We start from the raw sequence: 26272 nt of genomic DNA, 5'->3' as shown, positions 1-26272 counted from the left end.
AAACATTCATCGTATAACTGAAACCTTAAAGAGGAGAATCGTTTTCTATGACTATCGGCCGTCTTAGTCAAGATGAACCCTAGATGAGCTAGGCGACTACTCAGCCATAATACAAGATGAACCAGACATAATAACTGAATAATACTGCATATAAATCTGAAGAGAAATCAATAGGGTTCAGGATAATCTTCTTGGTGAAGAAGAGGAGCCGTCTCCCTTACAATAGCAAAATCCAATAATAGGTCTTAGTCTTCTTGCAAAACTAGCATAAAAACAAAATAAAGATAAGGATGGCTTTTTATATGGAGGTGCCATCGACATCAGAGGAGAGAATAGGTGATTGGGGAATATCTTTGAAAGATATGGAAACTTCCATAAATATCGGGAACAATCGCCTGGCTGCTCCTTATGGGATCAACCGTCAGACTGCTCCGCTTGATTGTTCCGCGGGGAGAGACTCCAATTCTTGCTTCTTTCCTCACGCTTCTTCCTTCAGCTCTTCAGTATACTCCAGACCTGAAATGACTCTAAAAGGACTGGACTAACTCGTTAAAACATTGAAAACAAGTTAAAAAGCATATATACAATGGTGTACAAAAACACCATATATCAATACTTATAATATTTCTTCTCTGTCTGGATATACACTTTCCATTTGATAACCATATTTCACCGTGTATTTCCTATTTTTTGTGAAATGTCATCCATCTTTGTCGACCATATGCGTCATGCTCAAAGGTATGCTCTCTATAATCTTCGGATCCTGCAGGTCTACCAAATCCCGAATAACCTGTGAGTTCCATGTACGTGATGTTGTGTTGATGAGTGAATCTACTGCAAGATCAGGGTTATGAACAAAATTATTACTATTTTCTGGTCTCATGCGGTTGGTTGGGAGCTAAAGATCATTCCACACTAAGATAGATGATCATGTTTCCACCATTTTGATTAGTTGTGGGAACCGAAATTCACATTGTCGATTTCCGTTTAAATAAGGAAACTAGGAAAACCCTAATTTCCCAGAGGACCCGGATATCTGTTAATTACCACACGTCAAGCAATCAGAACACGAGAATAACAACGATAAAAGTAAGAAATCGAAAAGAGAGAGAGAGCAAAGTAGATCTTTATTCCGAATCTGCGTATGAGCGTTACAACAAGGTATAAGCCTGGGCTCGAGAGCTGTCGGCGAGATTCCTAGTTCTAGCAACCATAAGACGGCTAAACCTAATTGAGTCGCAGCTCGAAATAACAAAAAACGGAAAATTGCCTAAATTGCTCTAAGTGCTAAGTTTGCTCTGAAAAAGTTCTCTCCCTTGCTCCTCGCCTAGGACTCCTTATATACTAGCTCCAAGGTCGGTTTACGCTTTTACTCTTCTGCACTTAAGCCGTCATAGCATAAAAATGGAGATATTCCATTTTTCCCGATCTTCACAATTATCTTCAAAACTTCCGTATTTATCCGCGGAAACTTGACATTTATCCTTCCTCGTGGGCCAAGCGTGAACCATGCTGTGGTTCACGGGCTTTTGGTTAGGAAAAATCGTAGGATGGGCCTTGAATCGTGTTTTAGGTCCCTTTGGGCCGTCTTCCGACTCGACACGTTTACTACGAGTGTTCCGTGGTTTCTAATCCGCGAAGTTTTATCGATGGATTAGAATAGCGGGAAACATGGACTGAGCTCGCTACGGTCTTCGGGAGATAGCATTCGAAGGTTTGACGAGAATGCAAGGACTGGTGTCGTATCGATGTTCAGACAGGTTCAATCGCTACACAGCGACCGAACTTTGGCTCGAGCCTGGTCGCTACGTAGCGACCGAGCGAGACGAGTGCTCGGTCGCTACGTAGCGACCGAGCTTTGGCTCGAGCTCGATCGCTACGTAGCGACCGAGCGGGACGATCGCTCGGTCGCTATGTAGCGACCAAGCTTCGGCTCGAGCTCGGTCGCTACGTAGCGACCGAGTGGGACGATCGCTTGGTCGCTACGTAGCGATCGAGCTTTGGCTCGAGCTCGGTCGCTACGTAGCGACCGAGCTTTGGCTCGAGCTCGGTCGCTACGTAGCGACCGAGCGGGACGATCGCTCGGTCGCTACGTAGCGTCCGAGCTTGGCTGAGCTCGGTCGCTACGTAGCGACCGAGCTTCGCTCGGGTTTGGTTGCTGCATAGCGACCGGACGGCGTGTATGCGTGGTGACCGAGCTTGGTTTGTTCGGTTTGAATCCCAAAGGATACTTCTTCGTAAAAACTTCGTATTGGTTATTTTTACGAAAATTACATCTCTTCTTTTACTATCTCTTTCGGAAATACGATCTCCGAGGATTTTCGGGTGGTAATTCCGTCGTAACCGTTTTTGACCCCAACAGTTAGCCCCCCAGCCCGTTAGGATCATGCATCGTAGGATCCTAGCGTGCGGTTAGGCATGTTTGGCAAGTTAGGCGTGATGGATGGAATTAATATCCGAAAGTCCGAGCTTGAATAGTAAATCCTCATGTATTACAAGAAGGGAGGTAACTTGTTCCATAATTTTTTCACTTTCTTGTTTTTCTCTAAGATCTTTCTATCTTTCTCTCCACCCTTTTTCTCTATTCTCTCAAGAGAAGTATAAAGATGTCGAGCAAGAAAAAGATTGCGAGAAAAGGGTCTTCGTCCGCGAGTCCTTATGAAGAGCTCGTCGTTCCGAAGATGGAGTTCGTGCCTCACTCGGTGCATCCTGCCGAGAACGAGGCATGGTGGGTCGCTCATTATGGCTCGTTGACCCCTCCCAAGGAGAAGCCGTTCCCGGTCCTGGTCCATCGTGGAGTCGAGGAAGAGGATGCAAGCAGGACTACTGACGAGTTTCTCGCGACGATGCGATCGTTCTACCACATCCCGGATGCTGTGGAGTTCCAGGTTCCCTGCCGCAGGGAATGTGCTAACAGCCCCCCGGAGGGTTACTTTACTTGCTATGAGGCGTTCGTAGTGCGTTGTCGCCTATGGTTCCCCATACCCAAAATTCTCGTCCGAGTGTTGGATCGTTTCGAAGTTGCGATAAGTCAGTTGACACCCCTTGCCATTCAGCATCTTATTGGTATCCTGATCCTAAGCTACGAGCATGGCCTTTCCCTTTCCGTTGATCATTATGAAGCGCTTCTGAGGCTTCAACTTGTCAGGGGTACGGATAAGCATAGGTTGGTCCCTCGGAAATTTATGTCAGTGGTTAAGAAGTTTATTTCGAACTTCAACTCGTGGAAGAAGTTCTTTTCCTTTGGTCGTATGGACGCTGTATCCGTCGAAGAGAGATGCATTCCACTGTTCCGGAGGTTGCCGAATGATCGTCCCTTCATCAACCCTTTCGCTCCGTTCCCCGAGGACATCATTTCGGTGAGGGATCTTCTCAGGAATGGTCCCTTCTTCTGGACTTCTTTTACGCTGAAGAGGGTTCGGAAGGCACTGAGATTCGTGCAACCCGGTCCTACTTTGGATGCGGACACGGGAAGCGAATCCGAACCCGACGACCAGAATTCCGTCGAAGCTCCAACAGCTGTGCCGGAGTCGAGCTCTTGGAAGGGAAAAGATGTCGATCTTGGCGACATAGAGTTTTCGATGGATGACTACTCTATGCTTCCAGGATGGGATCCGAACCTTGCTTACGGCGACGGGAGCGGTTCGAGCGAGGCCCCTATTCTGGATTTCGACGATTTCTTTGCTGGGCTGCCATCGGGTTTCGATGCTCCTCCTCCTACGAAAGAATCGGCGAGGCCGAGAGTCGTTGCGGAAGGATCTCGCATCATCAATGGGGTTAGTTTTTTGAGAATTTTTTGGTGATTGTCCTGTGTATATGTTTATAACATGCCAATCGATTTTGCAGGGCCTGAGCTTGCTGGGCTCGGCCATTGAGGCGGGCCACAGAGAAGCCATGGTCTACCGCTTCAAGGCGGAGAAAGCGGAGCGGGATCTTGCTCGCGTGCAAGGCGAGATGCTGGAGCGAGAGGTGCAGCTTACTCGTGATCATGCGCGGGCTGTTCGTAAAGCGGAGAGGAAAGGCAAAAGAGAAATCGTCGAGGTGATGAAGACTCGTGCATCTCAGTTCCAGGTTGAGTACGGGAACCTCAAGAATGCCTTTACCTCGGTGGGTGACTTTCGCGAGTGCCGTGGTTCGGTCGGAAGTCTTTGGAGGACGCGAGCCGATGACTATGTGTTTGAAGAGGAAATGAGCTTGATGAAGAGTGGGATGAGTGACCGTGCCCACGCTGAGGCGCTTATCCCTCCGATTGACGAGAGGATTCAAGGGTTCTGGGATTCCATCCCGGTTTCCCCTGATACCGAGGAGGTTCCGACCGGTTTTCCCGATGGTGGCGAGGAAGTGGATCGTCCCGCGGATGCGTTTGGTGCTTCGTTGTCCGGGGACTTTGACTTTGGATCATGAGGGATGGATCAGTTATCCTTGTTTTCGGCCGAGTGTGGCCCTTTGAATTTGGATTTCGTTTAGGCCTAGATGGCCGTATTTGTATTTCCGGGACTGGCCGTTGGTGGCTTTGAATCCCTTGCCGCTTTACGCGGTTTATTTATATGATAAATGTTTTGTTTCGAGTTTTCCTGAGTAGGGTTGAAGTAAATACGAGTTGTCGTCTCGTATGTAGTTCTGATTAGACGTTCAATCTGTTGGTTCGTTCTTGATTTTCGTAAAAATTTACTTATCTTTACGATTTTCGAGAACATTGAGATACGAACGGAGAGACATGGTTTATGATCTCGTATCTTTTAGATATCATGCCTTGAGATGTTTGGGACCAGAGCGTTGGGTTTAGGGTAAGACCTAGGTTTACTTTCGGTTAAGGTTTGTGCGATGACTAGCCGGCTATCGTTTTTCCTGTTGCGATTTCTTCCTGATTCGCACCGATTTAAAGTCCGCGATATGTTCTCGGCTTATATGACTTGTATGGTACGAATCGAGCATCTTCTCAGAATCAACTGGAAGTGCTAAACCAAAATTTCGGATTTTTGTTGTAGCGCGCTTTTGTCCTTGTGCTGGACGTTTTTAAAGATCAAAAGAGTGATCGGATTGCGTTTGTTTAAGACGGCTGGCGTGTTCGTCGGGGCCAATCGACGAACGGGGTGTAAGGTTTTTGGTGGTCGCGTTCGGACAATTTGTTAGCATTGTCCTCGAATTTTAACTTTTGCGATGACTCGCAGTTATTTCGAGGATTATGCGTGTATTTTTGTGTGTTTGAAAGATGATAATCTTTACGATTTTTGGGCCGGAAGGGGCCGCAGACAAGAGTCTTAACGTTTTCAGGCGTGTCCTGAAAGTTTCTTTTGTGTTTTACTGAAGCGTAAACGTTTTCGATAAAAAAGGACAACGTATATTGTAGTAAAAGTTTTTGAAGTTTCTAAAAACTCGATTACAATAATGAAGATTTTTCTAAGTGGGAGTATACGAGTATACGCACCCACTCCCCCCCCCCCCTTTTTAGAGAGGGGGATAGCTGAACTCGTCTTTTGACGAGCTGCCTACGTACCCCTTTCGAGGATCAAGCCATCTCGTAGTTCTGTTTCATGCCGCGAGTGTTCTTACTCGGCGGTAGATGTCGCGATGTCCGCCTTGACCGTGTCGATCGTGGCTGGGTCGACGCTATTTTCCGGATGTTCCGGTTGAGTTGTCGCGTGGGCTTCGGATTTATGTCGAGCTTCGACGTCCGCTGCGTTTGCGTCGATAGACGATTTTACTTCGTCTTCTCCCGGGGTGCTTTTGGCTGAAGATCGATCTAAATTCGCGCGTTTGCCGTTTGTGGAAGCCGTGATTTGCCTTAACTTATGCTCCGCGAGGAAGCACAGTCGCGACTGTTTTTGGCATCCCCAGATGGCCGCGACTCCGCTCGGCGTTGGGAACTTGAGACCCAGGTGGTAGGTTGACGGAACTGCCTGCATGGCGTTGAGCCATGGGGTTCCCATGATTACGTTGTAGATAGCGGGATGATCGACTACCGCGAATTCGACGATTTTCGTGATCTCCTTGGCCATGACTGGCAATTGGATTGATCCGAGAGTCATCGACACTTCGCCTGAAAAACCCGTGAGTGGTTTTGGCGTTGGAATTACTTCTCCGAGTTCGATACTCATCCGCTTGAGAGTGTCGCGGAAGATTACATTGACCATGCTTCCCGTGTCGACGAGTACCCTTCCGACTTCTAAATCTCGTATGACGAGATCTATGACAAGCGGGTCGTAGTGAGGTTGGTCGATACCGTCGGCTTCTTCCTCTGTGAAGGTGATCGAGCAACTTTGGCCGTCTCGAGGAGGAGACCATGTAGGCCAATTTGCACTTGATTCTGCCTTCCGTTGGTAAGCCTTGATGACCGACACGGTATCGCCGCAGTATTGTGATCCTCCAATGATCATATTGACTCTGCGACGATTGTTATCGTTCCCTTTGTCATCCGGCCTCCTACCGCGTTTATCCCCAGGATGGTTTCGTTGAGGGGATTTTTCAGCGGGCGGATTTCTATCCGTCTTTGGAGGCCGATCAGAATCGAGGATGAGATCCTTGACGCTAGTTACTTCCGAAAGCTCTCCAGCGAGTAGCTTCGCGGCCAGTCTTGCTCCCAAGACTTTGCAATTGGTCGTGGAGTGTCCTCGGGATTGGTGGAACTCGCAGAAGGTGTTTTCGTCATACCCTTGATTGCGAGTCCATGTGTTGCCCGTGGTCCGGCCTTGATCCGAACTGATCGCATAGTTATGCGCCCCTTGGAGATCTTCCCCCTCGTGATGGACGTACTTGTCGTTACGAGAGTTCTTCTTTTTCCCCTTCGGATCTGCGTCTTTCGAGGATGGTCTTGCCGGCTTATGTTTTTGCGATAAGACTTTAGTTTCTTCCTCGACTATGATGTAGTCCGTTGCTTTGTGGAGGGCGTCCTGGATCGTTCGCGGTTTGTCGAGAGTTATCCATTTTCTGAATTTCGACTTGTACCAGAGCGTCTTTCTCAGCGCGTCGATGGCCACTTTGTCGCTTATCCCGCTGACCCTGGACATTATCAGCTTGAACCGACTGATAAATTCGCGGAGGGGTTCGTCTTCCCTCTGGGAGAGACTCCAGAGGTCAACATCGGAGGTTTTCCTGTCTATGAATACAGAGTACTGTTTGAGGAATTCCGATGCGAGCTGTCGAAAACTCCCGATGGTGTTGCGACGAAGGCGTGCGAACCATTCGAGCGCTGCTCCTTCGAGATTTTCGACGAACAGGCGGCAATAGCCGGCATCTTTTTCGCCGTCCTTCAGTCTTTCTCTTCCCATCGCGATGTGGAAAGCCTGAAGGTGCGCTTTTGGGTCGGCCGTACCATCGTACTTTGGTACTTTGATCTTTCCCGGATCGGACACCCTCATGTCCGAAATGCGACTGGTAAAGGGGGTCTTTCGAGCTCCTTCCAGCAGTCGATCGATCTCGGGGGCAGCACTAGTAGCATGATGGATTTGAGACTTTACGGCTCTCACTTCTGCCGCAGTCTTAGTGATGTAGTCGCGAAGATCGCGGATATCCGATGTCTCGTCAGTGGATTTCCGAACCTGTCGGCGTTTACTGCGAGTGAGCTCGGTTTGCCTTTCGGCCAGCTCCTCTTGTTCGTTCCAATAGGCGACTTCTTCTTCTTCCGTCATTGGTTTTTCGAACGGGGAGCCTTCCCGAGCGGATCGGCTTCTGGTCCTTCTTGGATGTCTGTCTACATCCTCGTCGGTGTCGTTGGAGACATCGCTAGGATCCAGGTCAATGTGTTCGGCTTCGTTATCCTCCGAGTCCTTTGCAGGGGGCGGAAGATTTTCAGGGTTCCCCTTTTCGACGGGAGATTTCTCGCTAGGGTTTTGACCGGAAGGTCGTTTCCGCGCGAGTCCTGCTCTATCGAGTGGGGTGGCGAAGTCGAGTCTCTTCCCGCCGATTTTGGTGGTTCCGCGGGGACGGATAGCTTGGGTTCTTGCCGTTAAGGTTTCAACCTGCTGGGTCAAGGTATTCACGAGCTTATCCTGTTCTTCCGACCTTTTCTCATAGGTGGCGAACATCTTTTTGAACTCCTCGAGCGTCGCGGCGTTGGCTTGCGCGTTGGCCGCGGATACGTCCGCTATTGGAGTGTGGAGATCGGTGCCGCTGCCTCCATTAAGAGGAGTTTGCACGTTATCCGCATCGTTGGTTGACATGTCAGATTGTGTGTGGCTTTTGCGGGTTAGATTGATCCGCAAGTCCCCCTCCTTCTAGCGCCAAACTGTGGGAACCGAAATTCACACTGTCGATTTCCGTTTAAATAAGGAAACTAGGAAAACTCTAATTTCCCAGAGGACCCGGATATCTGTTAATTACCACACGTCAAGCAATCAGAACACGAGAATAACAACGATAAAAGTAAGAAATCGAAAAGAGAGAGAGAGAGAGCAAAGTATATCTTTATTCCGAATCTGCGTATGAGCGTTACAACAAGGTATAAGCCTGGGCTCGAGAGCTGTCGGCGAGATTCCTAGTTCTAGCAACCCTAAGACGGCTAAACCTAATTGAGTCGCAGCTCGAAATAACAAAAAACGGAAAATTGCCTAAATTGCTCTAAGTGCTAAGTTTGCTCTGAAAAAGTTCTCTCCCTTGCTCCTCGCCTAGGACTCCTTATATACTAGCTCCAAGGTCGGTTTACGCTTTTACTCTTCTGCCCTTAAGCCGTCATAGCATAAAAATGGAGATATTCCATTTTTCCCGATCTTCACAATTATCTTCAAAACTTCCGTATTTATCCGCGGAAACTTGACATTTATCCTTCCTCGTGGGCCAAGCGTGAACCATGCTGTGGTTCACGGGCTTTTGGTTAGGAAAAATCGTAGGATGGGCCTCGAATCGTGTTTTAGGTCCCTTTGGACCGTCTTCCGACTCGACACGTTTACTACGAGTTTTCCGCGGTTTCTAATCCGCGAAGTTTTATCGATGGATTAGAATAGCGGGAAACATGGACTGAGCTTGCTACGGTCTTCGGGAGATAGCATTCGAAGGTTTGACGAGAATGCAAGGACTGGTGTCGTATCGATGTTCGAAAAGGTTCAATCGCTACACAGCGACCAAACTTTGGCTCGAGCCCGGTCGCTACGTAGCGACCGAGCGAGACGAGTGCTCGGTCGCTACGTAGCGACCGAGCTTTGGCTCGAGCTCGGTCGCTACGTAGCGACCGAGCGGGACGATCGCTCGGTCGCTACGTAGCGACCGAGCTTCGCTCGGGTTTGGTTGCTGCATAGCGACCGGACGGCGTGTATGCGTGGTGACCGAGCTTGGTTTGTTCGGTTTGAATCCCAAAGGATACTTCTTCGTAAAAACTTCGTATTGGTTATTTTTACGAAAATTACATCTCTTCTTTTACTATCTCTTTCGGAAATACGATCTCCGAGGGTTTTTGGGTGGTAATTCTGTCGTAACCGTTTTTGACCCCAACATTAGTCATTTGTTAACCAGAGATCTAGCAGAGACAATACTATGACATCTATACGACGGGGAGTATATGATCTAATCGGTTCCAGGGGTGATGCATTCTTGATATACCGTCCTTTAAAGACGCGAGAGAATAAAGAATGTGGCTTCTCAGTTAAGTGCCAGAATTTTTTCCCAACATTGCTGTATTAAAATTTGTGATATCTTTAAAACTCAAACCCCCTTCATCCTTAGGATGACATAGTATGTCCCATGATTTCCAATGCATTGCCCTTGAGTTTCCTCCTGATCCCAACCAAAATTGTGCCACTGGACAAGTTAATTTTTTTGTTACAGCTTTAGGTAACCGATAACAGGACATAACATGATTTGGTATAGCAGTAACCACTGATTTGATGATTACTTACTTGCTTTCCTTTGTAAAACAAAAACTTAAATGTCCAACCATTAACCATGTTATACAGCCGGTCTTGTACAAAACTAAATATTTGAATCTTTGACCCACCCAATCTATATGGAATTCCTAGATACAATCTCATGCCTCGTATGTTTTGAATTCCTAAAATGTCACGGAGCTCTTGCCTGGCTGATTCTTCTATCTTAACACCAAATTGAATAGAGGATTTTTTGTAAAAAAATATTTGACCAGTTACCGCCTCATATTCCTTCAAGATCCTCAGAATGGTAAGACATTCTTCCTTTTTGCCTTACAAAAAAAAAGGTTGTCATCTGTGAACAGCATATGAGATATCGACGGACATGGTCTTGCGATCTTCATTCCTGTCAATTGCTTCTCCCTCTCGGCATTCTTGATATTTGTGATTAGGTCTTCCATACACATGATGAATAGCTATGGAGAAAGTGGATCGCCCTAACTCATGCCCCTCTAAGGGATGATGTGCCCTCTTGGGTGACCATTAAAAAAAAATTGATATTGTACCGAAGATATACATTCATCATTATCTGGATCCAGTACGTATCAAACCCCATTTTGTGAAATAGTTCCTTGATGAATTTTCCTCCACCCTATTATACGCTTTATTCATATCCGTTTTGATTGTCATGAATATGTTTTAGCATGACTTGTTTGTCCTCAACCCATAAAACATTTCATACACAATGAGAATAAAAGTTTATTCACCTCGCTTAGGACAACTTAGGAAAGAATAAAAGTAGAGAAAAATTAGGATAATGATCTACTTTTAATCAGGATAAATGTTTATTCACCTCACTCTAGTTTTCATTTTTATTTTTCCACCCTTTTCATAATTTTATTTTCACAGTTTTACTCTAATTAACGACAATCACAACCAAGATAAGTAAAAAGATGACCATTTCATTATTTAATTTTCTTTTTATTTGGTAAACCATCTCTAAAATATTTTGCTATTTTGTAAGAATAGAGGAACTATAATAAAGATTTGCTTTAATGTATTTATCTAAATAAGTAGGTCTAATTGGTGGTGACAAAAGAATGACGAGGAATAATGTATTCCTTAATATTCCTATAAAATTTCACCATTTATAAGGAATGGTTTTTCCTTTATATTCTTTCTCATTCCTTTAATTGTAAAGAAATATAAAACATATTTGTTCCTTACTGAACTTGAATAGGAATAATCATTCCTATAATTTTATTCATATCCTTTATTTTCCTATTCATACCTTGTGTTCCTTTGATGGTTACCGGTTAGACCTGTAATCTCAAATATATAGCAAAATATAAAGGAACACTTATTATGCCTATATAAAATAGAGAACAGTAACCAAATGGTAATAGTGTACTGGTAATAATTTAGGGCTCAGTGTTTATCCACGTTGGTTCTGGGTTAAATTCTCCCTATGAACTAAATTATCACTATTTAGCTAGTTTAAGCATGGACTTCGGCTTATAGGGTTAACATGGTAGAACGTAATGGACAATCAGTCTAGCCGTGACATTTGTTGGAATATATTCCAAACTCGGATTATACAATGTGATATCTAGTCTATTTTGTATTACTAAGTGTATTCTTAACATAATCTACTACAGTAGAACCTCTATAAATTAATAATGTTGAGACTTTGAAATTTTATTAATTTATAGAGATATTAATTTACAAAAATTTCCTTATTTAGATTTTTTATTTCAAGATATATTTATTCTAAGATAAAAAAATAATTAATTTTAGTGTATATACATTAATTGTTATTTTTTAAAATTTGACATTTATATTAATTTTATTATATTATTTAGTGTATATAATATATATTGCATAGAACTTAAATGTGGTTTTAGATATAATATTACTGAATCTTATCAAAAATATATTAAGTGTTAAGAGAATATAAAGATATTTCCATTGTGAATATAAAATAAACAATATAATAATAGATTCTTACTTATATCTTTTATTTTAATTGGACCATATATTTATATAGAATTTTCTTAAAAAAATATTATCTTATTATTTTATCGATTTATGTCAAATTTTGAACCGGTGCAAGTAAAGACCAGCGAAATTTATTAATTTATAAAAATTATTAATTTATCGAGTATTAATTTATAGAAGTTCTACTGTATATCAGCTAATAAAGTATATAAAAAAATAAAAGAGAATATAATAATTTTTATATTAGAAGAAGAAGTAAAGCAGGGATGGAATAGTTTTAACTTGAGATGGGTTGGAAAAGCTAACACCTCCATCGTGTTACTTCTCACTTTCTGAGGAAGATTCATACACGAGTGACGAGACGCAAGTGGTCAGGGGCACATCATTACAAAGGAGAAGCTATAGACAACGTTAGATGACATCCTTTCGTGTCGATTCGATCCTCCTTTTTATTTTTTTGCCTTAATACTCGACATTCATTTCAATTGACTTCTTCCCATATTTTCCTATTTACTTGTACAGAATATTATATTTTCAAATCCATGTATTTTACTTTGTGAAAAAATATAACTGATATGTTATGTTTACCGTATTTGTAGATATTCTGCCTTTTCAAACTTATTTACTTGCTATTAAGTTCTAATGTATCCAATAAAAAACATATATTATTTCCATTTCTAATTTCTCACTATTTAAAAATTAAACTCAGTTATCAAAATCTAACAAACATATAAGATTCATTTTAACTTATATTATTGTTGTTGGTAATAAAAGGGTCATAATTAATAAAAGAGGGATGGTAAACTATAGTTTGTTGACGTGTAAATGAGCTGGCAAAGAATATTATAATCGTTTTTGGCCAATAAATAAAAATCAAACGCAATTATCCAACCTTTTGTCTCTGAACTTTCCGTTTGCAATTGCCGTCCGAATCAACGAGGTGCGTCCTCCTCCGCTTCTCCCTCCGCTTCGTGGATTATTTTTTTTTCTCACATTTTTTCTTTAATTTATCTTTTGCTGCGGAAAATTTGAGAGAAAAAAGAACAAATTTGGTCGGAGGCAGAAAAAAACGCGATTTGATTGTGATTTGGTTACTGAATTGGATAATTAGTTAAGTTTAATATGTTTTGATCTTATTTCTCGAGAAAATCGCAAGGGAACAAAAAAAGCGAAAATGAATTAGAATTGGGCTATATTGAGGGTTTAATTTTGACTCGGTCAACGGAGTTTCAGGGTTTTGTTTCTGGGTTGTTAACATTTGAACATGTGTTCTGTTCTAAGATTTTATGTAATTCCTTCATTTTAATTGGTCATTATGTTTTTTTTTTTTGACATGGTCATTATGTTTTTTGTTGGGGGAACCATTGTGATTTGGATTCGTTTTGAATTGTCATGTAACATTGACATGTGTTTTCATATAGACACAAATGTAAGATGGGTTTTGTTCATCTATGCAGAAGCTTGTAAAGGCATTTAATTGTTTGATGGAACAACCCAGTAACGATATCTCTCAAGAACAAGCTCGTGAGTCTCTAATTGCTATCTCCTACACTTCACCAGAGGAGGTTGAAGACTCTCTAACGCCCTCAGATGTGAAACCTGTCGTCAGTACCACAAACGGAGTCACCAAAACGAACTCTGAAGTCGCGGAAAAGCTCAGATCTGAGCTGATCTCCATCTCCTACGACGAGTCACCGTCCCCCTCACCTGATGTACCTGCTGTTTCTCCGACCTTGCCCAACGGTGTCTGATATAAGTAACTGTACAGATCAAAGTCTGTTCCTTTTCCATGCGTACAACTTTGGTTTGGTCTAAAAGGTAGACCATTGTGATATCTTAACGTTTTCTTTCATGAACTGTATGAAAGTTTTTCTTATTTGTGTTGTTTAAAGTTAAAAGCTCTCTTGAGTCTTATTTGAATGATCATCTTTCAACCAAATTAGTATTACAGAGATACAAAGCTGAGAGAGATAGGGTACGAAACATAGACAGGTGAAACCCTCTAGTGAGCAGCATCTTCCTCTTCGCAGAACTTGGTGTATTCCTTTGAACCCATCAAGGTTTCCAACTCTGCAGGGTTGCTTGGTTTCACCTTTATCATCCAACCATCTTCATAGGGGCTTGAGTTGATCTACGCAACTCAAACATATCAGTTTTGGTACGCCGCACACACTTAGTTAACTGCAAATTGAAAAAAAAACTTACCAAACCAGGTGAATCGGTTAGCTTTGTGTTAACCTCAATGACTTCACCAGAGATTGGAGATAGAATCTCACTTGTTGCCTTCACACTCTCCACAGCTCCAAAGTTCTTTTCTTTGCTCACTGAGCTTTTCTCTTCTGGCAGCTCCACAAACACAACTTCTCCTAGATGGTCCTGCGCAACATCAACATATGTAGTTTCTCTGTTTTCAGGCAAGTACTTATAAAACTGATCTATGCTAGTTCTGATGAGCTATGTTTTTGTTACCTGGGCATGGTCAGTGATGCCAATGGTAGCCACCGAGCCATCATGTTTCACCCACTCGTGTGAAGTTGCATACTTGAGTCCTTCCAACACTTGAAACCCAAAACCACCACCAATAATTTTCAGACAGAGCAATGCAACACACAGGTGGTGTAAAAAATGATAATAGTTTTAGCTTACCTGAGGAGAAGCATCTGGAGATGGAGAAAGCTGGAAGAAGGTGAGATTTGGAGGCAGAAGAAGAGAGCTTGAGAGCGTTTGCTGTAGAGGAAGCCCACATTCTCAGTGCCATTTTGCTCTGTTGTCTCAAAGGAAAGTGGGAAAATGGTAAAGAGAGAGCTCTCTTAGTGGATTTTTATTAACTTTTGTGTGCTATCTTTAGGACGTATGGCAGAAAACGAAAGCGTCATCTTAATGTTGGCGTGGATAAAAGTGTAACTCAAACGTTGACAAGAAAAAGCGTGACTCAAACCTTCTCTGCGAGTAAGAAGGATTTGGAATCAGTCATTGCGCAGAGGGAAATGTGTTAAAAACTAAAATGAAAAAAAAAAGGTTTGGGTGTCTGTTAGGATCAGCAAAATATCCGTAATTTTTTATTTAATTTGTTATTTGTTGGAGAATTAGACATGTACATAGCAAAAAAAAAATTAACTATATAACCATTATAACTTATATGCTACGATATTTTTTATAATTTTATGAACTATTCTAACAATATTCTTTATATGCGTGTGAAAGGTTGAAAGTCGCTTTTTAATCTGGCAGTTAGAAAGTGTGTTTACTTACGAACCTGTTGCATGCGAAACAGAAAATCTAAGTGAATAGAACGATTGTGTGTTAGAAAGAAAAATGGTTGACTCAGTGAATAACGATTGTTCAGAGCGACATCAATTGGCTCTTCAAAGTCACGGTTACAAAGTATCTTCCATTTTCAAAGCAGCGTGAGCGACTGCAGAGCACAAGTCAAGAAATCAAAGTAATTCCTAGATGATTTTATAGCATAAAGGACTAGAATTATAAGGTCAAGCAACAATTTCATTGACAGTAAGGTGAAATTACAGTATAGTATGATACATTTCTCTTTCTCTTCTTTTACAAATTGTATCTCTTACTCTACCTCCTAATTTTTTTGTCACTACTTGATAAATTGCATTGTTTTTTCCACAAAAATCGCCGGCACTCATCATCTCATCTTCTTCTCTTCTTCTATTCTATTTTATAAGCACATATGCTTAACATGGGCAGTTGGCTAGTTACGAACCAACCAGACGGGCGAAAAATAATCAACAATTACTTCAATTTAGGATGGATAGAGATCATAAAATTAGCTCTTTCAGATGCTCAGCATGGGCAGTTGGCTGAGTCGCAGCTAAAGACAAATTATGCTAATGGGATCCCATATTTTTTCAGTCATATTTGTACACCAGCTGTGTCCCGTCAGTTGGTTATTTGTATCAACATTTTATGTACTATCTTCTTGTTCACTATTTATGTATTCTTGTATTATATACTAGTTGTGTCATTTCTATTCTACTATCTTTGATATGGAATAACTTTCAACTGCTTACGCAACAACTAGCGTATATTGTGGGAACCGAAATTTGCACTATCGATTTCCGTTTAAATAAGAAAAGTAGGAGAATCCTAATTTCTCAGAGGTCCCGGAGATCTGTTAATACCACACGCCAAGCAATCAGAACACGAAATTAAGACGAGAAAAATAAGAAATCGAAAAGAGAGCAAAGTAGATCTTATTTCGAATCTGTGTATGACAGTTACAACAAGGTAGAAGCCTGGGCTATGAGAGCTGTCGGCGAGATTCCTAGTTCTAAAACCCTAAGACGGCAAAAACCTAATTGAGTCGTAGCTCGAATAACAAAAACAGAAAAATGCCTAAATCGCTCTAAGTGCTAAGTTTGCTCTGAAAAAGTCATTCTCCATGCCTCTCGCCTAGGACTCCTTATATACTCGCTCCTAGGTCGGTTTATGCTTTTCCTCTTCTGCCCTTAAGCCGTCATAGCATAAAAATGGAAATATTCTATTTTCTCTGATCTTCGTAATTATCTTCAAAATTCTGTATTTATCCGCATAAGCTTGACATTTATCTTTCCTTGCGAACCAAGCGTAAACCGTCATGTGGCTTACGGGCTGTTGGTTAAGAAATCGTAAGTTAGGCCTCGAGTCGTGTCTTAGGTCCCTTTGGGCCGTCTTCCGACTCGAAACGTTTATTACGACTTCTTTTGATAAAGAACGAACTTTCCGCGGTTTTTACCGCAAAGTTTGATTGATTACTTAGAATGGCGGAAAACATGAAATGAGTTCGCTACGGTTTTCGGGAGATAGCATCGAAGGGTAGACGAGAATGCATGGACTAGTGTCGTATTGACGTTTCGGAAGAGCTCGGACGCTACGTAGCGACCGAGCTTGGCTCGAGCTCGGCCGCTACGTAGCGACCGAGCGGAACGGACGCTATGTCGCTACGTAGCGACCAAGCGGGACGGACGCTCGGTAGCTACATAGCGACCGCGCTGGAGCCAAGCTCGGTCGCTACGTACGCATCGACCGAGCTTGGCCGAGCTCGGTCGCTGTGTAGCTACCGAGCGAAGCGACCGGATAGCGTGCATGTGCGGTAGTTGCGTAATGACCGAGCTTGGTTTGTCCATGTTCCGATTTTCATACTCGAACCTATCCGTAACTGGTTTGGGTACGTTTCCGACGGCTTATGTTTGATCTAAATAGAATTCGAATGAAACTTCATCTCGAGAACATATGTTGTGATGTTCTCTTGACCGAGCATGATTTATTGCGGAGAGACATACTTGTATTTTGCGGAGATTTGGACGTTAACTGTTTCGTAACCGTTTTCGACCCCAACATATATGTGGGTCTGCTATACTAAATTCCACAATTGTGATCCCCTTATGGTTCGAAGTAGTTTCTTGTGTTTCTTCTGGCGGCGTCATTTACGTACCCTAGTGAATTAAGTAGATAGGATGTTTTGTTTACTTTAGTAGATACTATAATACATACTTTTATAGAATAGTATCGACTAACCTTCTGTTCCGAATGAGGTTATTCTATATCCCAAATTGTGCAATATCATATCTAACTCGCGCATTTTTTTTTTCTTCATTCACCTCGATCCTATTATTGTCACCATTACTATTACTGATTGTTTTGTAGCCGCCGCCATCTTCTCTTCGGCCATTGTCACCACTTGCCATCTCTTCCACGTCCGGTAGGTTCTTTTCCTCCTCCCACCACATATTCTTCTTTTTTTACTTTACGTAGCAACAACATCTCTTCATCAACCGTTCTTATTTTTATACATTCACTTTTACTGCTATCAATTACAAAATGATTTAAGAAGATAAACTAAATTGTATTTTTTTGTTTCATTCTATTATGATTGGTAGCATAAAAAATTTGGTAAATGCTCTGGTGTGTTTCTGCTTCGACTAACCTATACATTGTATAATGTATAATATTATTGTTGGTGTGGTGTTTTTGTTAACGTTTGTAACATGTTTCTCTTTTCACCATGTATATTTGTATAAGTGTTTCGACTATATTATATGGTTTATAGTATAGTATATTTCAGTCATGTTTACCATACAATGTGACAATTAGACACAAGCCTTGACATTTCTCTCCTTCCACTAGCTCTTATGAATATTGGCCAAATCACTCTTATTTGTTTCAGTTAAACCGAAAAGACTATCTTTACGAAGCAAAAAAAAAAACATATGCAAATATGCGTAAAAAACAAATCAAATCACAAATACTATTTTTTTTAGAAATAAATATATGGTCCAATCGATCCATTATATACCTATGTTATATAATTATTATATGCTATATAAGTTTTCTAAAAAAAATCATTTATTAAATTGATTAATTTAGCTATCAAAGTTTGAAAAGTAAATAACTGTTATTTTAATTAAAAATCATTATTGTTTTGAACAAAAACTATTATTATTTTATATTTTTTAGATTTTTTATTTATTTATTTTTATTTTATTTGCATAAATCGAATCAGATATTTGATCGAAAATATAAATTTTCAAAATATACAAGTAACTATGGATCAATTTAAATTGGATAATTAATTATTCGATGAAACGAATTGAATCAATGAATATTTTCAAAACGTAAATATTCGATGAATCGTACGCGCCCCTATCTATTGTATTAATACTGGAACTTAGTGGGCTATTTAATATAATATATATCGCTGTCTGAAGAATATAATCGATCATACATATGTCTTAGTGACCGCAACAAGTGGCGGGCCAGCCGCACTGTAAGATTTGAGGCCTCAGTAGAGGGGATACGTGGACAAAGCTGGCCCGTGTGACATCTCTATTACTAGTTATCCGTACCAGTAGGATTCAAAGAGAAGACCCAGATATTTCATATCAGGTGATGCGTCGACGCATTTCCTGAATCTTAATATACGTCTGTGCGACAGTGCAAATAAGACTCGTATTAGCAGCAAATAGGGAATGAAAAAGAGAGCCCGATGAACTGCAAAATAGGGTAGATGACCAGTGTTTGCTTTATATGATAAATTAGGTAGAGAATTGTATCACGTGTTTTGAGATGCCAAGAAAGAGTTAGTGAAGGTTGTTCAAAAAAAAAAGAAAAAGAAAGAGTTAGTGAAGATCAAGTGGTCACTGATTTGGACTATTCATAAACATTGTTATTATTTTCTAACACCAAAAAGAAGTTAAATGTAGTGGTAAAGAAAGCTCTTCTAGCAATCTGCCAAAGTTTTCTATACACCCACATCTGTTTCCAGTCTTGACTTCTTAGATCGCAGCTTTACCAGCTCCTTTGGGCATTTTCTTTGATGCATCTGAAATTTTATTTTAACATGGGTTTTGTCGTTAGAGATCGAAAGATTCAATTCTACAAACAACTACAGAGAAATATAAAAAGGTTTTTACCATCTTCAACGTCCTTGCGCTGGTAGTAGTGAGGAGCTAACTCAATCAACCACTCTGGTTTCAACTCCGTTACCTGCAATTTTGGGAGTATTAATTATACAAACAAATGAAACCGAAACAATTGAAAACAAAGATCCAATTATATGATTAAACCTATCAATCATGAAACATAAGAATTACCTGTCGCATATATTCCTTGGAGGTGAGCACTAGTTCATGATATACAACCCATCTTGGCAACACCTACAATAAAGCATTGAGAAGAACTCATCAATATTCAAGATTCTATCAGTACTCGTATATTTTTTTGGTTCATATATAGTGAGAAATAATTGACCTGAGATAAGCCTGAATTGGGATGTATGTGCACTGTCTGGGGATGCTTCACAGTTCGATATGATCCATTCTTCTGCAGCTTCGCAGTGTGCGGGAAGAAACCTGATCAAGGAGATTATTAGCAGAGGTATATACAATACATTGTAAAATCAACAAAAAACGAAAGTGAGAGTACCAGCTACAATGGACTTTCTAACTGAATCCAATTCGTTCATGTTTGAGCTGATTTCTATCTCCACTCTCTCGAGAAGTCCTTCCAACTGGTCACGGATATCTCTGGCTCTTTTCATGCTCCGTACCTGAACATATATGCATGCAACCCAAAACAGATTTCAAACGGATTTACATGTAATCCGATGCAATGATAAGCATAGAGAGACAGCACGGTACCTGAATGTAGTTCTCATAGCACCACTGTGTAGAGTAGTTTGTTTCCTTCCATGAGCTGTAAACCTTCACAAAGCAACAACAAAAACGATAAACATACAAAGATAATGGAAGGAAGGAAGGAAAAGAGGAGAAAAAGAGAAGGTTCAGAACCTTTAGCAAAGCAATATGGTCACCGACATTTCCAGTGTGAAAATTCATTCTTGCATTGTCAGCGTGAACCTGTTTGTCCTTGGGACGGTAGAAGATAGACCCTCCAACTGACAACATAGCAGCAATTGATATTACCTCATCTGAGCACTTGTACTTGTCAGAAACAACAATCATCTTCGATAACATCGGATCAAGGGGAAACTCTGCCATCCTTCTACCAGCTTTAGTCAATTCACCGAGCTTATTTAGAGCACCTAGAGCGAAGAGAAGCTCTAAAGCCTTCACAAGTGCTTCAGCAGGTGGAGGGTCCATAAAATCAAAGTTTATGAGATCATGAATTCCAAGACTCTTTAAAGCAAGTACCACACTTGCAAGATTCGTCCTCTGTACTTCTGGCACCGTGTTTTCCTCCAAGTCGTTGTTGTAATTAAACGCTGTGTACAGACGGTAACACTTCCCTGCGCTTGTTCTTCCAGCTCGACCAGCACGTTGAGTTGCTGAAGCCTTGGAGATAGGAGTAATCAGCAAAGACTCCATCCCTGTTCTCGGGTTATATGACTTCATCTTGCTAAATCCAGGATCAACAACATACTTTATACCATCAATCGTCAATGATGTTTCAGCAATGTTTGTCGCTAGGACTACTTTACGTGCCCCTTCTGGAGTTGGCTCAAATATCTTTGCTTGGAGTTCGCTTGGAAGGTTTGCGTAAATCGGGCATATGATTAATTCACGGATCTTTGTACCCAAACCTCTTATCCTTTGCTTCAAGATTTCTTCTGCGGTTTCAATTTCCTCTTGACCAGTTAAGAAGACCAATATATCTCCAAGCGGCTCCCTCACATGGATAGTAAGCACAGTAACTATTGCTGCGTCCATGTAATCAGCTTCAGGTGCACTTGTAAAGTTAATTTCAACTGGATACCTTCTCCCTGGAAAACTAAAAATCGGCGCTGTATCGAAATAATCAGAAAACTTTTCTGCATCCATTGTTGCACTAGATATCAACAACTTCAAATCTGGTCGAAACCGCGCTATATCCTGTCAAATAAAGGAATAGCCCAATCAGAATTTATTCAAGGATCTATCTAACCATGATTGCATAAGCAAGAAGATCCACTTGCCTTAACTAATCCAAACAGTATATCGGTTGACAAGGTTCTTTCGTGCGCCTCGTCTACAATAACGACACTGAACGGTTTTGCAATCAGTAAGCAAAAACGTTTATTTTTCAAAAGTAATTTTTAGAATTGTGAAAGAAAGAATGCCCATTACCTGTAGCTGGCCAGATCTGGTTCCCCAAGCAGCTCACGCAAAAGCATTCCATCAGTCATATACTTCAGAACAGTTTTATCTGAAGTACAATCCTCAAATCGAATGGAATAGCCAACCTGTGACAAGCACCAACCACATTTTAGATTCAAAGATTGAACCCACAGTTGTGTAACGATCAACTTACAAGCAGGCAGCCAAAGGGGGAAAAAGCAAGCATACCTCATGTCCAAGTTTGACACCCATCTCTTGAGCCACACGGGCAGCAACACTCATAGCTGCAACTCTTCGGGGCTGTGTACAACCAACCTGAAACATAATAGCAAATCATTATGGTTCTTTACTTGAGAAAGTAACTACTTTGCCCTACTCAACCACAAGGTCATAAACAAGGCTTATTCTTTCTTCATAAGCAAAACTAGATCTTTTATAAGGAACGAACAACTTCAAAGTAAGTTCATTCTCAACAAGCTAACAGCTGTCAATTAAGGACTAACAGGCCATTTTACTAACGAATTTTACATTAACAGTTCATTTTGAAGGAACTATGAGTGTTTAACTATATGCTACAATTACGGGTAAGGAGTAGGTTTGTACCTTTCCGCGCTTTGTGTAACCAGCTTCATGGAGATATTGTGGTATTTGTGTTGTCTTTCCTGAACCAGTGTCTCCCACAATGACAAGAACCTAAAAAATATAAAGAGGTTGAAAGAAGGTTTCAAATTTCAGTTACATGTAGCAGAGGAAACCATAACAAAACAAAATATTAAAAAAAGTTATGCACAATTTTACAACAAAAATTTCAATCCACATTTTCCGTTGTACACGACACTGAAATTTGATGCTTGCTATAGTTTATAAGTGTTTTGCTCTCTATTGATCTTGTTTCACTTTCAATAGGGATTGTTAAAATGAGCTTCTCGTAAAAACTGTTATTAGATGTCTTAAAAACTGTAAACATGTTCATTTAAAATTTAGTGTCGCAGTATGTAAACCAACGGCAAAGACATGAGAGCTAGAATCACCTGATGCTCTTCCACGGCCTGAAGCAACTGCTCACGATACCCGTAAATTGGCAGGCTTTTTCTGACCTCCTGAATCACAAATAAACAGATGCAAGAACATGTCAGGATAAGTTTTTTTTCTTTTGCTACGGATATTAATTCAAAGATAACAAACAATCTGAACTTATTCCGAACTGCATCTTAAGAAGAAGATTTGGTTGGTCGAGTTTGAGAAAACAGAGTCAATCGGAAGAAAAAACAGAAAAGTATAGCACCTGAAGTTCTTCTAAAGCTGTTTTTTCAGCCGCATCTTGAGCTTCTTTAGGATGCATATCATCTTCATACTGCATGGCAAAAACAAAAAGTCAGCTACAAGTCCCCATATGCCAGGTCTCATCAGGTTTAACAGATATTCATAGGTAATACATTTTCACCGGCCATCACTGATTCCTTTATAAAATTTATTTGGTCCTCGAACACAAACCTACAAAAAGCAAACACTTAGAATCCACAGATCATGGGAATAATCCATGATTAGAAAGCTAACGACGAGTATCCTCAAAGGAAACAAACAAACCCCAACGTAGCAGAGTAAGAATAAAACAACAAATATGTAACAGGTCTTACTGATAATCGTCTGAGGCTTTTTTGTTCTTTGAGCCAAATTTTAGTCTTGCTTTTCCTGCATAGAAATAACATTTAAATCAGCATAAGAAAGAACAGTGTCACTTAAATCAGTGGGAAGCAAAGACAGGACTGGTCAACTGAAATATAGTTAAAACTTAAAACAGAATTACCAATCTGATGGTCCTCCCAAGCTTCTTGCTCTGCAAATGGATCCATCTTCTCCCTTGAATCCAGATCCCTAAACAAAAAATGATGATTAAGAATGCTCAAAAGGGTTTTGAAAAATACTAAAGTTAGATATGGCAAGCGCATGCAGATTAGAATGTGTTCTATCTCTAGCAAAGCGCTCTTTGTCAACTCACTTGTATCGTTGCACAGCAACAGCAAATCTCTTCTCCTGATCAACACCCCCCTCTTGATCATCATAAGCATCTGGAATTCTATACTGAACTCCGAGAAGGAGGAGTAAGAAGAGTATGGGTTAGATATATAGAAATTTTACAAAACCAGGAGAAAGAAGAGTCCAGCAAGATGCAAACATTACCTCCTCTACGTTATCTTCATCTTGTGTTCTTTTCTTCACCAGGTCATAAAGCTCTTTCTTGTATCTATAAAAGAGAAACATGTCAACCGAAGCTCAACTAACCAAAACTAAACATACCTTGTGACATATGAATGCCACCATATAGCTTTTAGAATTGCAAGAAGAAAAAAAAAAGAATAAATCGTAACTGAAATTTCAATTTTCCTCGTCAAAACAAACGCATTGCATCAGATAGATTTTGGCAATGGTAACAACAACACTGATGCAAGAAAGATGTAGCAGTTACCTAAACTCACGAAGCTCTGTTTCTGTGAGCTTTTCATCTGCGAAAAGATATTGTTCATCTTCTATCTCATCCCTATGGAAAAGGAGGAAAAGTAGAAACCAATTAACGGGAAGATCGCAATACTAAGAACAAAAAGGTGCAAACATTTACATGTTATGTACCTTAGTTCTTCCAGTTTCTTCTGTTCCCTCTTCCTCAAATATTCTTGTCTTGAAACTTTCCTGCATTAGAACCAACAAATGATATCAAGAGCAAGGACAGCACGAAATAGCCTTCAAAGAGATCATTTCTATCAGTATCATTAGAAAACAATTCAATGGTTATTACACGCTAATGGTTGATAGAGTCAAGAATTGGTAGCTAATAGTGGGAGGATTAAACATACGAGACACAGGTGATGCTTGGAAACTATACTTCATTACCTTCTATCTTTGTCAAAAAACAATCATCAAAACACATATAAGAAAGAAAAGTTTCATTACCTTAAGGAGTTTAAATCATCCTCCTCCAAAGCGTTCGCTCTTCGAAGAGCCTCCTCTGTTTTCAAATAAAAAATCCAACATGAGACACAGTGTCAGTTGAAAAGACGTATGCCTAGATTACAATGCAAAATAAAAATATAAATGTAGGTTAATGCACAAATTATAACAGAGTGTACCTTGCTCTTTCTTTGACAACTTTTGCTCCGTTAGCTGATCATTAAACAAATGAAAAGAACATGTCACTGACTTTCACATCAACAGAGTACACCGATAAGTGAGCTATGCTAACTACATGTTTCTCATTCTATCAGGTATATAATATAACATATGAATGTGTACTTTATAGCTTAATTCATTTTCCTTAAATGAATCTAGATTTGCCTGTAATGAATCACAAGAAATCTCATTCATTAAGAACTTGCACACAGTCGTCGTCAACACTTAGTCCCTGGCCGGCTACAACTACATGACCTATTCGGAACAGAAAACAGAAATCATACCAAGAATGCAATTTTGAGGCATACCTTTCGTGTCCGTGCAGTATCACGATCTCTTATATGCTGCTCGAGTTCTTCTTTCTCCTTTTGGTCACGCACTCTTTCCTCTTCTGACTGTGCCAAGTGTACAAGAACAAAGTAAACTATATTAGCACAGGTGTTATCCACTCCTGTCTATAGTAAATATCCTAGTTACTCCCTTTCTAAAGCAAAAGGCTACGGGGATTATCAGATATACCTCAGAACCATCATCCTCATCTTCAGAAACCTTTCTTCGAACGTGTCTACTGTCCTCTCTTACAGGCACCTACAACGTTGTTCACAGCTTTATCAGACGAGACGCCAGGCTAAATCTTACCATGAAAAAAGAAAAAAAGGCTGGAATGGGGAAAAGAAACTACACCTCTTCATCACTGTCATCTGACTGCCCACTTTTCTTTCTAAACCTTTTCTTGCCCTTATCTGACTTCTTAGATTCAGAAGCTGAAGGTTTTTTCTCCTTAACCACTTCGTCTTCATCATCATCATCATCATCTATAAGAGCATATGTTTGTTGCTTCCTCACTAGCATTGCTGCCTCTGCTTCCCGTTGTTGGTAAAGCTGACAGAGGAGCAGAAAAAAAATCAAGAAACCCAACCAAAACTGCCTTTGCTTACATCCCATCCCATACATACTTCTCTCAGAAAAAGAAAAAAGAAAGTAAACTGCATTTTACTTCAAAGGGAAAACAAAGCAAAGAGCAACATAGTTTAGAGGAACTCACATTCACCGCAGCAGTTTGATGAGGAACTCTAGCAAAAATCTCTTCCGCAAAGGAACGAGTATCACCAGAAGAAGCAAATCCGTTATCCATCAACACTCCAACAAGTTCAGCTGGTGACTTTGATTGCTTAGCTGCACGAAGATAACAACAACCCCACTTGTAAATTATCAAGATAGCAGCAAAAAGAAAGTGGCTGGCTTCATAAGCTCCATAAACTGAAAGCATCAAATTTACCCTTTACAATGACATAGTTAACAAGAGTTATTTGAGAATAGCCAAGCAGCCCCATCAGCTTATCCGAAACCCATGTCTTCAAATCATTGCTCGCCATTCTCACTGCATTGGGTCATAACAAAACTCACATCTTAGTTTATTTATTCAGCTTGAATTCATCAATCAACCTGATACAGCAATCTCTAGATTTATAAGAACAAAGATTCATCCTAACGATCGAGCTAGCGTGATAAGTTACAAACCCTAGATTTCCGTAACTAACGTCCAGGTTAGAAACCGAAGCTTACAGAGATATAAAGGATGTCAGTTTTTGCGTAGGCGCGAGAGTAAACGGCGGAATCTATCGAAGTGAGAAGAGTATGCGGTGAGCGTCTCCGACGTCGATGGAGGCTATAGAGATGGAGGAAAGGGGGGCGGCATAAATATCAAAAGTGTTTGTTGTTTTTATCAGATTTTAAATAAAAAGCGTGTGGTTTTTA

The 26272-nt window shown here is 40.7% G+C and overlaps 3 protein-coding genes across 4 annotated transcripts; 1 reads left to right on the top strand and 2 right to left on the bottom strand.

The window, feature by feature from the left end:
• Positions 1-12567: 12567 nt before the first annotated feature.
• On the top strand, positions 12568-13693 carry LOC103874750. Its single transcript, XM_009153185.3, has 2 exons — positions 12568-12732; positions 13250-13693. The coding sequence occupies exon 2, from the start codon at positions 13277-13279 to the stop codon at positions 13541-13543; it is 267 nt and encodes an 88-aa protein (XP_009151433.1). The 5' UTR covers positions 12568-12732; positions 13250-13276; the 3' UTR covers positions 13544-13693.
• On the bottom strand, positions 13660-14697 carry LOC103874749 (glycine cleavage system H protein 3, mitochondrial). Its single transcript, XM_009153184.3, has 4 exons — positions 14439-14697; positions 14262-14350; positions 13998-14168; positions 13660-13923 (listed from the first exon to the last, which is right to left on the bottom strand). Exons 1-4 carry the CDS (start codon positions 14548-14550, stop codon positions 13795-13797), a joined length of 501 nt encoding a protein of 166 aa, XP_009151432.1. The 5' UTR covers positions 14551-14697; the 3' UTR covers positions 13660-13794.
• A 4096-nt stretch (positions 14698-18793) lies between these two features.
• LOC103874751 (pre-mRNA-splicing factor ATP-dependent RNA helicase DEAH1) lies at positions 18794-26262 on the bottom strand. 2 transcript variants are annotated; one of them, XM_009153186.3, is made up of 28 exons: positions 26081-26262; positions 25794-25895; positions 25560-25690; positions 25199-25396; positions 25034-25102; positions 24823-24909; positions 24475-24544; positions 24299-24353; positions 23978-24037; positions 23817-23888; positions 23531-23594; positions 23349-23431; positions 23157-23224; positions 22987-23041; positions 22786-22843; positions 22635-22703; positions 22381-22449; positions 21953-22042; positions 21578-21664; positions 21359-21474; positions 21208-21274; positions 20084-21124; positions 19934-19996; positions 19719-19842; positions 19545-19645; positions 19388-19450; positions 19208-19280; positions 18794-19116 (listed from the first exon to the last, which is right to left on the bottom strand). In XM_009153186.3, the coding sequence occupies exons 2-28, from the start codon at positions 25888-25890 to the stop codon at positions 19070-19072; spliced, it is 3177 nt and encodes a 1058-aa protein (XP_009151434.1). In that variant the 5' UTR covers positions 25891-25895; positions 26081-26262; the 3' UTR covers positions 18794-19069. The 2 variants fall into 2 exon arrangements, with proteins under 2 accessions (XP_009151434.1, XP_009151435.1); XM_009153187.3 differs by having other exon boundaries at positions 24475-24508; positions 26081-26261.
• Between the last annotated feature and the right edge of the window lie 10 nt (positions 26263-26272).

This window comes from Brassica rapa, chromosome A05 (assembly GCF_000309985.2).
Source record: "Brassica rapa cultivar Chiifu-401-42 chromosome A05, CAAS_Brap_v3.01, whole genome shotgun sequence".
Lineage (NCBI taxonomy): Eukaryota > Viridiplantae > Streptophyta > Magnoliopsida > Brassicales > Brassicaceae > Brassica > Brassica rapa.
Note: the sequence above shows the minus strand (reverse complement) of the source record. Positions and strands in the feature narration are given on the sequence as shown.

Bases quoted from the DNA above. Each gene is read 5' to 3' on its own strand.
- LOC103874750 (XM_009153185.3), top strand. From the start codon at position 13,277: ATGGAACAACCCAGTAACGATATCTCTCAAGAACAAGCTCGTGAGTCT.
- LOC103874749 (XM_009153184.3), bottom strand. From the start codon at position 14,550: ATGGCACTGAGAATGTGGGCTTCCTCTACAGCAAACGCTCTCAAGCTC. The intron at 14,351-14,438 runs GTAAGCTAAAAC...TTGGGTTTCAAG, and splicing joins CTCCAGATGCTTCTCCTCAG to TGTTGGAAGGACTCAAGTAT. The intron at 14,169-14,261 runs GTAACAAAAACA...GATGTTGCGCAG, and splicing joins GCATCACTGACCATGCCCAG to GACCATCTAGGAGAAGTTGT.
- LOC103874751 (XM_009153186.3), bottom strand. From the start codon at position 25,890: ATGGCGAGCAATGATTTGAAGACATGGGTTTCGGATAAGCTGATGGGG. The intron at 22,704-22,785 runs GTATTACCTATG...TTTGCCATGCAG, and splicing joins CAGTGATGGCCGGTGAAAAT to TATGAAGATGATATGCATCC. The intron at 19,451-19,544 runs GTCAATTATTTC...GCTTTATTGTAG, and splicing joins CCAATTCAGGCTTATCTCAG to GTGTTGCCAAGATGGGTTGT.